At 38.1% G+C, this 13,226-nt stretch overlaps 1 protein-coding gene across 5 annotated transcripts in view; it reads left to right on the top strand.

Annotated features, from left to right (window-relative positions):
- The window catches only part of LOC5566291 (rab GTPase-activating protein 1-like), a 51,592-nt gene that overhangs the window by 25,638 nt on the left and 12,728 nt on the right, over positions 1-13,226 (top strand). For 3 of the 5 annotated variants that reach the window (XM_021840879.1, XM_021840878.1, XM_021840880.1), the window contains exons 3-4: positions 10,684-11,134; positions 11,196-11,395. The exons of 1 other annotated variant lie outside the window; for it this stretch is intronic. In XM_021840879.1, coding sequence (XP_021696571.1) covers positions 10,684-11,134; positions 11,196-11,395 — 651 coding nt within the window. Of the gene's footprint in view, positions 1-10,456; positions 10,604-10,683; positions 11,135-11,195; positions 11,396-13,226 lie in introns of those variants that run through there. One more of the 5 variants, XM_021840881.1, reaches the window with a different exon arrangement.

Below are 13,226 nucleotides of genomic sequence, written 5' to 3'. Positions count from 1 at the left end.
AATAAGAGCAAAAGTATGGGCAACAGTAAATAACAAAATATGTTATTATTAAGATATTGATAACAAAATAATAGCAAAATAAGCTATTCACGAGTAGATCAAAATAATGATAATTAATATCTTTAATATCTAAATTTAGCATGATTGAAAAATAAACTTTTTGCTTTCCTGCAAAAAAAATTGCTTTTCAAATCTTCAATGAACATCATACGAATAGTAAAAAAAAAGCTATTATGGCAAAATTTGATATTGGTTTGTTCTCATGAATTATTTAAATAAAGTTTTCAAATATCAAAAAAAATGACATATTTTACTGTGATGGCAATGTTTGTTATTCTTTAGATATTTAATGTTTTTTTAGTATTTTTGCACAAATAACAAATTTTACCATGACAGTATATTTTGTTATTGATTAGTTATTACATTAATTTCAAGTGTAACATACCAATGACAAATTTTGCTATGATTGTATGTTTTGCTATTGATGAGATATTTAATGTCATATATCAATAACATAATAATGGTTAAACTAGATATGATTGCAAAATATGTTCTTATTTCACCATTATTTTGTTATTCACCTCTACCCGGGTTGTTATATGGTGATCAATTTCGCCCCAGTGTGTCGTTCTTAATTTTTGATATTAAAACTATTTTTATGATATGTTAAATATTTTTTCATGGAAAATCGGTAACACAAACTGATTATGATCAATGCAGTACTGATTTTGTCGAAATTTATTTGACAATATTTGAATTCCGAAGGATTACACAACAAAAAGTTGTAAAATAGTGATCAATTTGCCCCCGGATTACGGTACTCATGATTGTTATTCTGGCTTCAAGTGTAGTCTCGAGACTGATCAACTCCGAGTCTTTAACCATCTGCTAGGTAAAAAAGATTCAATTTCAGAAACTGTTGTCAGTAACAAAGACTTGGTACCGCGAATCTTTGAATTACCAGAACATATTACCCTAGCCCGACAAACAAGATGAGACTAGGGTCCAAATTGGTAGATCTTACCACGTAACGTACCACGAAAAGATGGTCTACCCGCGTTACGTGTATTGGTCGAGGTTGGGGAGTACAATAATTTTCGGGGAAGGATAGGATTTAGGGGATGCTCGTTGACGTTCAACAGCGTAATGTAGTGTTTAGCGTTGTTGCTGCAGGTCAACCGTAGAGTGCACATGAAAACCTGTGATGGTAAAAACAGACGTATTCAAGGAAGACAAGAAGGAAAGACGAAAACCAAAGGATAAGGACGAGGTGAACTGAACAACCTAAGCGTCCTAACAAATCAAACAAGGACATCAATTTGCTTCAAAAATTTGTAAATTAGCATCATAAATTCGAGGTACAGCCTGTTATATTCGGGCAAATAGCCAAGACCATCTCAGAGAGAAAGGAATATAAACGATAATTGAGAGATGAGAGATGAAACGATAAAATACGATTTTTTTTTTCTTTTGTTGGGATTTGAACCACTGCGACCATTAAGTTGATCTATTGTGGTATACCCCTGTTTATTTTTCGCATATTTTCAGGACGACAAGTTACTTTTAAGAGTAACTGCAGTTGACTGATAGTGCGACGTACCCCAATCTGGTATGATTCTTAAAATGAATTCAACTACCTTATTGGGATTTCCCTCCCCTAGGACGTGTAATCTTGCCGCGATGGGTGGGCTTACCCCATTAGCACTTATATGGGAACCAAAGACATGTCCAGTCGTGGTGGTATCACATCAGGAAATATTTGTTTAATGCCGCGTCATCAACCATCTGGCATAGATGCATCAATCTTACGGATGTGATCCAACGGTTATCCTGTTACCAGGCATCGGGGTAACAGGAGCCGTAGCCACGCTTTGATGCAGATAGGTTAGATTTTGTTTAAATGGTTATAATATTGACTAATGAGGAGAATGACTGAGGATCCATCGAGTAGAATGTGACACAAATGTTAATTTGTTATGCTTCTCTCATTAGAATCATAATAAAAAACCACATTTATTATGTTGGTATCATAAAACTACAACAACTTCATTCTCGCAAAATTATAATAAATAGATAGGGCTTAGGCGCGATGAAGCTTTATTTTGTCACCGAAAAGTGGATCCGGACAATAAAAAATGACTTTCTTTTCTTTATTATTTCTAGTATAATTTTTAACACATAGAAATGTATTTACGACGATTCTAAAAGAAAACAGACGAGACCAGATTTGAATATGAATAGATGTATAAAACAAACTGATCAAAATCATTATTGACCAACATGACAAAAGTAGTAAACTTAAAATATTCCATTTGTCCAAGTACTAATAAACATGTTAAAAAGGACCTTTAGCAATACTGACCAACGGGACTGAGGAAAAACTAGATCAACAGTCAACACATAAAATTTCCGATGTCGTTGACTATAATCAGCGATGTAGTCAAATGTAATTCAATGAAAACTCACTAAATCCTGTTTATTCTCAATACTAATAACTATCTTTCTTTCTTTCTTTTCATGTATAACAACTAACAACAACACCATCACGAGGGTGCAAGTCGTCTGTCGTATGTATCAAACGTCGTGTTAGGAGCCGAAGCACATAGATCAGCACGGACACGGATCGAATTACCATCAAACTGAGGTAAAAACGATCCATATGCGTTGGTGGGTATACTAAGAAAGGGGTAAGTAACATTTTTAGTTCTTGTCTAACTTTGTCTATCCAAACTGTAAACTAACTTGAGACATTATTCAATTGAATTCTCATTTTGAGAAGACCTCAGAACAATAACAATAAGACGAACATAAAGCACATCGATGACCACACCAAACACATTTACAGTACATTTAGATTTGATACTTCTCCTCATATTAATTATCTACAACTTGGATTCGGTACTACAAGATGGCAACATAGACAGTCATCTTTCCTAGAAAAGTATTGTATTGATTAGCATTCCAGTACGACCTTCGGAAGATAAAGACTATTTAAAACCAAACACTTGATTCATATTTTGAAATTTATTCATATAGTATAACACATCACGTTTCAGACTAGTAGCATAAACGACTAAAATACTAGAGAATACATGACGTACAATAACGAGACACTTCAGATAGTTCTTGTTCGCGTATAGATGGAAGTACATTTTCATGTTTTTCACTTCAATAACCTTCATTCCATTCGGGAAAAAATGATCTCCCTATCGCTATCGTTTGATATACGACCGCATTCTGTATAATTAACATTTTCTGTCTATCATTGTCAAAAGAAGCTTGGAGGTGACATCTGTGCTACAATTTGTCAACATAGACTACTACAACATAGCTCTGTATGTTATTTCCAAGAAATGCATTAATTAATAACATATATTTTCGCTTCTCCATGCGTAAACAAGAATCCGATTGCTCAGAACTAAAGGATGACTATACAAACATGACTACGGGAGGGAAACTGAAGCAAAAACAATTTAATAAAACTACTTTTGCACAATATTCATCCAAAATAGTGTTAAAGCGGGCAACATAGCCTATTCCGTCTAAATATTGGCAAAAGTAGAGGTAAAAATTTGCACTACGGGGTCCAGCACAGACAACGAAGCTGTCATACAGCTCCAGCTGAGTACACCATAAAAAAAAAAAAAAAAAAAAAAAAAAAAACTACCTTATTGGGATTTCCTTGCCAAATTTCAAAAGGACTCAGTATGCCCTTGTTGAAATACTGTCTTCTTTGCGCAAATAGTGCTGAGCATTCACAAAGCAAGTGTTGAGAGGTCTCTATCTCACAGTCGCAAAACCGACAGATATCAGTTGGACTTCGACCCATCTTCTTTAAATGATATTTAGCTGGACAATGTCCTGTAAATAGTCCAATAACTATACAGAATGATTTTTTATTTAAGTTTAGAAGTTTTTCTGTAATTTGTTTATTTGGAGTTATAAACAGTTTAGACTGTCTTGATGTATTTGTACCAATCCAGTTCGACTGTATCATATTACGCTCCCATTTTTTTATTTCCATTTGTATTACACATTTTGAAACTCCACAAAAGGGTTCTGGTCCTAAAAACTGAGTATTCGATCCTCGTCTAGCCAGAAAATCAGCTTTCTCATTTTTTTCGATTCCACAATGGCCTGGTACCCAGTACAGGGACACCTGGTTATTCATAGCCAGTTGCTTCAATACTTGTATGCATTCCCAAACCAGTTTTGATTGGCATGTATAGGATTTTAATGCGTTCAGAGCCGCCTGGCTGTCTGAAAATACGCAAATCCTTGCATGTCTATACTTTCTTCTAAGACATATAGAAGCACACTCTAAGATGGCGTATATTTCTGCAAGGAGAACAGTTGTCCATCGTCCCATTGGTATTGAAACATTAACTCCTGGACCTGTTATTCCAGCCCCTGTGTTATCACCCATTTTAGAACCATCGGTGTAGAACATAATCGATCCTGGTGAAATACTAGGCCCACCCGATTCCCACATTTGGCGGTCTGTTTCAACCACCTTATATGGTATATCTAGGTTTAGGGTTCTTTCCATCCAGTCTTCGTTCATGACTACTAATGGATTAATTTGAAAATCTTTCAGTATACTTAGATGTCCGGAAAGATTTCCTTCAAGAAAGATATTCGTTCTTCGCAGTCTTAGTGCATTCTTTTCAGCTTCCATTTGCACGTGTTGATGTAGTGGAAGCTTATACAGAACTGCCTCTAAGGCCTTTGATGGCGTACTACGCATTGCTCCTGTCATAGCCATGCAGGCCAAACGTTGCAATTTTTCTAGCTATTTTTGGGCTGTGCTTTGCTTTGTTTTAGGCCACCATACTAGTGCGGCATAAACTACCCTGGGCCTTACAATAACCGTATAAATCCAATGAATCATTTTAGGTTTGAGACCCCATTTTTTACCAAAAGTATTCTTACTCACCCACAGGGCAATAGTGGCTTTGCTTATTACCTGCTCTAAGTGCAAGTTCCAATTAAGTTTATCATCTAGAATAACTCCTAGATATTTTACACTGGATGCATATTGGACAATACATCCCTCAATTGTTATATTTTTAAAAGTTACTTTCCGTCTGCGAGTGAACGGTACCAAAATGGTTTTCGATGGGTTTATATTCAACCCTTCGTTTTGGCACCACCGCGAAATGCAGTTTAGTGCAGACTGCATTAAATCTGTGATGGTATGTTCAAACTTTCCACGAACTATTATGGCCACATCATCAGCAAAACCGATAACTTCGAAGCCTTGTTCTGTCAATTTATTAAGAATATCATCAACAACAAGCGACCATAATAAAGGCGACAATACGCCTCCTTGAGGACATCCCTTAGTGGTCTTTATTGTTATAGATGATACTCCCAATTCAGCAGATACTTCTCTATTTTTCAGCATTTCCATAATCCAAGCTATAATGCCAGGATCGAAATGCCTATTTTCCATTGACTTTTTTATTGAACTGAATGTCGCATTATCAAAAGCACCTTCTACATCAAGAAATGCTACAAGAGCAATTTCTTTTCTATCGAGAGTACTTTCTATTTTTGTAACCAAATTATGTAGAGCAGTGACTGTAGATTTGTTAGTTTGATATGCATACTGATACCTGTTAAGAGGAATCTTTTGTAGGTATTCTGTTTTGATATATTCATCTATTATCTTTTCCATGATTTTAAGCATAGTAGATGTTAGACTTATTGGCCTAAAAGATTTTGGATTTGTTTTGTCTCTTTTTCCTACTTTAGGAATGAAGACAACTCGTACTTGGGTCCATATTTTTGGTACATGGCCTAACATTAAACTTCCTTTGAAAATATTTGTTATAGAATCCAGCAGTATTTCCCCACCCTTCTGAAGCAGGGCAGGAAATATACCGTCCATTCCCGGAGATTTAAATGGTTCGAAAGAGTTCATCGCCCATTCAACTTTAGATTTTGTGAAAATGGTATCAGGTATAAGCGAATTATATCTTATAGTCCCGGTCGGCCCATAATTATCGTTAACGTTTATACTTTCTTCATTATCACTTACCACTAAGTTTGATCCTGGGAAATGAGTCTCCATCAACATTTAAAGGGTTTCTTGTGAGTTAACAGTAAAATCGCTATTTGTTTTCTTTAAATTTCCCAGACCATTTGAATGGTCTTTGGAAAGCACTTTTTGCAGTTTAGCTATATCTGGAGTTTTCTCTATGTTTTCACAATAGGATCTCCAGGTTCGTCGTTTTGATTTTCTAATTTCTTTGTTGTACATTGTAAGGGCCTTTTTATATTGGTCCCATTGCCCAGAAATTTTCGCTTTATTGAAAAGTTTTCGCGATTTTTTCCTTAAATTATTTAATGTTTTATTCCACCAAGGAACCTCTCGATTTGAGATTTCTTCCTTGACAGGACAATTAACGTTGTATGCTTGTATTATTTGTTCAGTAATATTTTTTGCAACTCTATCCAATTGCATTGTTGATTGAATTGTAGTATTTAGCAATAAACATTCAGATTGCATTGTTGAAGCATATCTCTCCCAGTTAGTGTTCCTGGGATTTTTATACGCTATTTTAACTATTTCCCCAGCATTGTATTGAAACACTATGTGCTTGTGATCAGATAAAGATTGTTCATCTGAAACATGCCAGTTTTTTATACGCGTCGAAAATAAAGGACTGCACATGGTTATGTCCAATACTTCTTCCCTAGCTTTTGTTATAAATGTAGGTTGATTTCCTTTGTTACATAAATTGATGTTGTTCGAAGATATGTATTCAAAAAGGTCTTCCCCTCTTTTATTGATGTTGGTGCTTCCCCAGATTGTATGATGGGAATTTGCATCGCAACCAATGATAAAGTGTTTATTATTAGTTTTACAATAATTAATGAAAGCTGTCAATTCGGGTGGAGGTACCGCCTCCACATCTCCAGGGAAATAAGCTGAAACTACATAAGCTTCAGTTTTGCCCCTAGTTGTGGGTATTTCCATGCGAATCACGACTATATCTTTTGCAATAAACTGTGTTATAGGTACGAATTTTATTCCCCCTTTTATTAAGATTGCTGTCCGAGGATTTGAGTTTCCTTCATCATAAACAAGTTTTCCTATTTGCCCAGCGATTCCAAGAACTCGGTTCTTGTTAACCCAAGGTTCTTGAATAAACGCGACACTAAAATTTTCTTTCAAAAATCTTCGACAAAGTATTCCTGTTGCACCTTTGGCATGGTGAAGATTTATTTGAATAAATTTAATATCAGTATTCATTTTTATAAATGTTCATTAGAGGACTAGTAATTCACTCTTCATGTTTCGATTGTTATTTATATTTTCTGCTGTGCTGGTCTTTTTCAGGCCCAGAAGGCATTTGTTCCTTCGAAGGTTCGGATGAATTCCGGTCTTTTATATGTCCAGAACGACTTCGGGCCTTTGGAAGCCCAGATGTGTTCTGGTCCATTGGAAGCCCAGATGTGTTACGGTCCCTCTGAGACCCAGAACAGTTCCGGTCCTTCGAAGGCCCAGCAGCATTCTGGTCTTTTAGTCGCCCAGAATAATTTTGATCTTTTTGATAGCCAGATTGGTCTTTCGGAAGCCCAAAAGTATTCCGGTCCTTTGAACGCTCTGAAGATTTTTGGTCCATCAGTATTGTGGAGCACTGCTGGTCTTTCGCGAGCCCAGGGCATTGTACATCCACTTGGAGCCCAAAATGGTTCGAGTTCTTAGATGGCCCAGAACAAATTCGGTCATCGAATTTCCCTTGGCTGTTTTCGTTTTTGGGAAGCCCTGTACTCTGAGTGCTTTGGTGGTGATTTTTCGAGGACTTTGCTTCCGGCACTTTACCGTCTGTCCCGCTTGTCACCGGGACACTAAGGCTTTGTTCGGTCCCAGGATCCACGCTACTTACCCGTTCCAGCTCCTTCGGCTCGTCTCTCGCGATTACCATCCCATCTACCCCAGGTTTGTACATCCCTTTTTTCCGTAGCTTTGTTTGCCCGAACTTGTAGTTGATGAGGAAGTTGCATGTCTTAAAATGTTGCATGGACGCCTCGTCAACTGTGAAAAACCATTCAACGTGATTCTCGGTACTCAACCCGTCATTCTGGCTCTCTATGAAAACTCTGATAGTGTCATTTTCATCATTAACACTTTGAGGGAAAAAGCCTACCATTACGTCCAGTCTTGGGATATCGTCCGCATTGACTACCGTAAGTTCCGCGCCTTTCCAAGGGATAAGCGTAGGAACCACTGAATTTAGCCAATCCGACGTTTCCCTATCCTGGCAGTTTATCACCAAATGTCCTGTTCGTTGCCAACAGTTCGTAAACTTTGGCTTGAAAGACTCCCTTCTTTGCAGCGTAACCTTCAGCAAAATGGCCTCTTGTAGACTGTACAGTTGTTCGTCTGTCAGCTGAATTTGAGGATAGTTCTTCGGCAGAATACCTACCCTTACCCATTTGGCCACCTCACTGTAGGTCGATTGTTGATTTTCGAGAGCAGTTGGTTGATCTTGTCTGATATTTTCCATCCGGCTGTTGACAGAAATGTGAATCGACTGTCCTTTCTGCTTTTTAGGGATGGGTTTGCTGTCGCTGTTACTACTGTTGTTGATGTTCCTAGGTCTTTTCGGAGTCGACTCTTTTGGTGGCACTAGAACCATCGACAGTGCCTCCTCCCGACCATGTTCACTCAACAACAGTTTCTTGAAACGCTTCTTTTTCGCTCCACTTAATTTTGCCCTTAAGATCTGCCTTTCTTGATTTTGATTTTGATCATTTACCTGCATTTGATTTCGTATCTCCTGGATGGTGACATTAACCCCATCATCCTCGTCGTCGGAGTTTAGCATGGAAGACGAGACAGATCCCTCACCTCCAACATCATCCATCGAGACACTCTGTAGTAGATCATCTTCCTTTCTGTCATCTACATCCATGTTTTCAGCGGCTGAATTCATCATGGATTCTTCATTGGACTCCATGGTGCTGCCTAACACTGATTTTATTTTCAAATTTTTGGTTTTCAATTCTTTTCAAAATATTTTTAAAATTTTCCCTTTCTGACACACCGCACTTTATGCTGAGTGATTTTAAGATTCTCTTCTCTCGTATCGGAGTGATAGTCACTCGATAGAACCCACCAGATCTCTCCGTTTGTGAGACAGATTATCGCTAGCACTCAACTGACGTTGTCAGCCACCACTTCGGTTTATCTTTGCCCCCCTCTGCTCCACCACTAATAATCCCTTTGTTCGCTTTTCCTCAACACTTGATATTAACCAGCGAGCGCTGCAATTTTCGTCGCTGTTTTTGCACGAATCACTGCAATATGCTGCTGTACTCCACTTACCCAACGCACTAAATAACTGTGGAACAACTTTTCCGATAGATTCGTCCCAATTGGGACCACTTTTCAAGCGGTTTTAAGGAAAAAACTAAGAGCTTTAATAGCCACCTTGATAGCTTCTACTCTCAGCACTCACTCCTTTACAATACGATGTACCGGTTATTACAATAAACGCAGGCCTCTGTCGGTCTCTTGTACTTTGAACGTTAAACCTAGTGGTTGTGTTTATAAATTAGTGCTACGAGAAAACCCCAAAATTTGAACATTATACAACCTACCCAGAACACCTCTTATGTCTTCCTTATCTGGTTGTCCTCGGGTCCTGAGAGATTCACATAAATCGGATCTGGCAATGCCGTATTCGGAACAGTACCACAACACATGATTGATGTCTCTGTAACGATTACTGTCTGAGAGCCCTATTCGATACAGGTGTGATCCCAAAGAGTAGTGGTTGGACATCAGCCGACACATTAGCTTGATAAAATCTTGGCTCATGTTCAACCCTTTATACCACGGCTTCTTGGACACTCGAGGGAGAATTCGATGCAATCACCTACCCAAGTCACCATTGTGCCATTTTTGTTGCACAATAAAATCTTACCGCACAAAAACTAAGATATATTTTAAAACGCCATTCCCAAGTAACATTCTCAGCTGATCAACACTTTATTCAGCTAAAATATACTCATTTCAGCTGACTAAGCTGTTACTCAGCTGTTACTAATTTTAACTTGGGTGGTAATAACATAGTAATATCAACATATAGACAAAACAATGCAGAATTAGAATAACAACTAAATTTACCCTTATCCGCGGAGAGTTCATTCAGCTATTATTTTGTGATGAATATTATAATAATGATAATTTTGTTAGTTCCCTTTTTCGATATTTTTGCTATTGGTTTGTTATTACAATTGTAAACAAGATATTTTTAAGATTTTACGAACTGGGTTATTATTTTTGAGATATAAATCGTGTAACTTGTCATACGATTCATAACTCTGGTGACCATACCCTGAGCATATTAACCAAACAAAATTATATACTGAGTTGTTTAACCTCATTGGTGCAGTTTCCCCCCGACTCCCCTCTATGGATCTGAATAAGTACAGCTATATCAATATGGGAAGCTTGTCAAACCCCTACCTGTAGAACAAAATCGTAGTTTATTGTTTGTCAACGAGCTATTGTAAGCATCGAAAATGCTTTCCAAATGTTGCCTCAGGTCTCGAAAAATAAAACAATCTATCAGCACTGAACCCGGTGATTATCATATGACTGTTACGTGTTTTCTGCAGCGCTTGCACCTGTACTAACAAAACACCCCGGTTTACCCATTCCAGCGCCTATCACATCCAACATTTCGACGACCAGTAGCGGTAGCAACAGGGCATTGGTATCGCAGCTGTCTTTACGTGGCTTGAAGCCTCGAACCACTCCTCCGGTCATTGTCGCCAATGCTGTAGGGGACGGCACTCCGAATGTGCAATCACCGGAGAACCGCGTCGGACAGTCGGTGTTCTATGATTGTCTGGACGCTAGCCCAATGGTGGAGAAGAGAATGGACAAATCACCCTGCCTAGCGTCGGAAACGGATGAGGATTTGTCCGACATCGATCAGGAGTGTACGATTTTCAGCGGAGTAACGTATTTGGGGGCTACTCGTATCAACGCTCCCAAGTCAGAGAAGGAAATCTTGCAGAAGGTTTCGGAGATGAATGGTAGTGCGAGCACATCGCCTCTCGGAATGAAGGTGTCCGTTAGTATTCCAACCCGGTCGGAGGGATTGGTTGTGTAAGTAGCATGGTGTTGTAGTTCTGCGTAGCATATTGTTAAAGGGCAACGTCATCCACAGGCTGTACGATGGAGAGTCGAATACAGTTGTGGCAACTTACGAGGTTCATCGGATTTTGTTCTTCGCTCGTGGCCCAGTGAAGACCACCAATCAAGCGTGCTTTGCCTTTACCTGGTCCCACGGAGAATCGCAGGAAACTGCCGCGCATCAGTGCCATGTGTTTAGATGCAACATCCCGGAAGCGGTCTCACAAGTTAGCGGTTGGTATCTGTTCAAGTTTTGTCCTTATATTGTGCATGTTAGTGTTGCTTAAGTTGCTTTCAGCCTCAATAAGGAGTAGGGTGCGGTTTATGTAAAAAAAATAACATAAAAAGGTAAATCTCAAAGTTGACAAAAAAAAACATTAAGTTATGGTCGGTGTTCAGACAGACTGGACCAAGCGTTTTATCATGGTTTCAGGAAAACGTATCACACGCAGTCGAAATATCAAAATACTTGTGTTGTAATAATGGAACTTATCTATTCAGTGATACATTCGTATCGAAGTTCATCGAAAAAAAAATTTAATTTGATGTAGCTCCTGAAGCATCCTCATAGCGCTAAAATTTCACCTAGTCCGGTCTGTCTGAACGGTCTGAACACCGACCAAATAGAGGTGGCGCAAGCAACTCGAAGAAAGATCTTCAGTGAAGTTCATATAACATTGCTATTTTTGAACCAATTTTAAATCTTATAGCACCATTCTCTTCAAAATCTAATTTATGAAAAATTTGAAGAACATTTGGACACATTTAAATCTCAGAGAGAGAAGACAGCTGGCTTAGATTGCGTGCTCCCAAAAGTCAAGGGAACCTGTCATCAACTGTCACTGGAAAACCGCACATTCGAAGGGCAGAATATGAAAAACCGTCAAAATTCAAGCAAATGTTAATCAAATTTCTAGGTGTTTTTCGATGATTTCACATTTTAAAAAGTTTAACACCCAAATATATGTGTGTTGACTAGCTCCTATGGTTTTTTTCTATATTCATATCCTTTTTCATAATCAACAACAAGAAGTGAAATTGATTTTAACCAAAATAAGTTCATCTGACCTTTGTACACAACTCAAGAATAGAAGAAACAAGTCGAAGAAGGCAAGAAAAATGCCAACTGTCAGTGAGGTGTCTCCTCTCTCTCAGATTAAAACTAGTTTTAGATAAAAGTAGTATCCTCTAAATTTTTCCTCATTTTACAAAAAAAAAATGTTTACATGTCATTAAAAAACGGAAGCGGGCAATGAGCCTCTGTACGTGCCATAAATTCTTTTGTTCTTTTGACTTTTACTGTTGGTGCTGTCTCGCTCTCTCTCACGGACAACTTGAAAACATGGCGCACAGTAAAAGTCAAACGTTTTATGGCATGCATAGGCTCATTCGGAATGAGCCAAAGAATCACTGTTGAGATTTTGCTGGTGGAATTTGTATCCCCGAAAAAAAGCCCTGTAGGGATTTTTCTGAAGGAATCCCTGGAATAATTCTTGGAGAAATCTCTGGAGGATTCCATGAAGAGATTTTCCAAAAATAATTAATGTAAAGCATTTACTGGAGGAATTGTTGTAGAGATTTTCCTAAAATAATCCCTAAAGTAATTCTTAGGATAATCTCTGATGAAATTCCTGTAGTAATTCATAGGTGAATCTCTGAAAGAATTTCAAGAAGAACTCTCTCCCGAAGGATTTTATGGAGGCCCAAAACGAGTCTCTGTTGAAATTCCTGGGAAATCTCTGGAGTATTATCTGGATAAATCAGTAGAATAATATATGTCACGATTCTCCTCGTGGTAACTCTGAGACAATTCTTGCAAGAAATTCTTGAAGAATTTGTGCGTTGTGAAACACCTGCAGGAATTCCTTAAGCGATCCGGGGAGGAATCCCGGAAGAAATCTTAGGGATAATTCCTGGAAGAACCTTGAGATGACTACTTGGGGATATCTTTGTATGTTTCCGTGGAGGAATCCTCGGAGAAAATTCTGAAGATATCACTAAAGAAACATCTTGAAATTGTCCTAGTGTAACTCCCGGAGAAATTCCTGGAGATAACCTTGAAGAT

The sequence above is a fragment of the Aedes aegypti genome, chromosome 2, assembly GCF_002204515.2.
Source record: "Aedes aegypti strain LVP_AGWG chromosome 2, AaegL5.0 Primary Assembly, whole genome shotgun sequence".
Classification (NCBI taxonomy): domain Eukaryota; kingdom Metazoa; phylum Arthropoda; class Insecta; order Diptera; family Culicidae; genus Aedes; species Aedes aegypti.
This window is presented reverse-complemented; position numbering and strand designations above follow the sequence as displayed.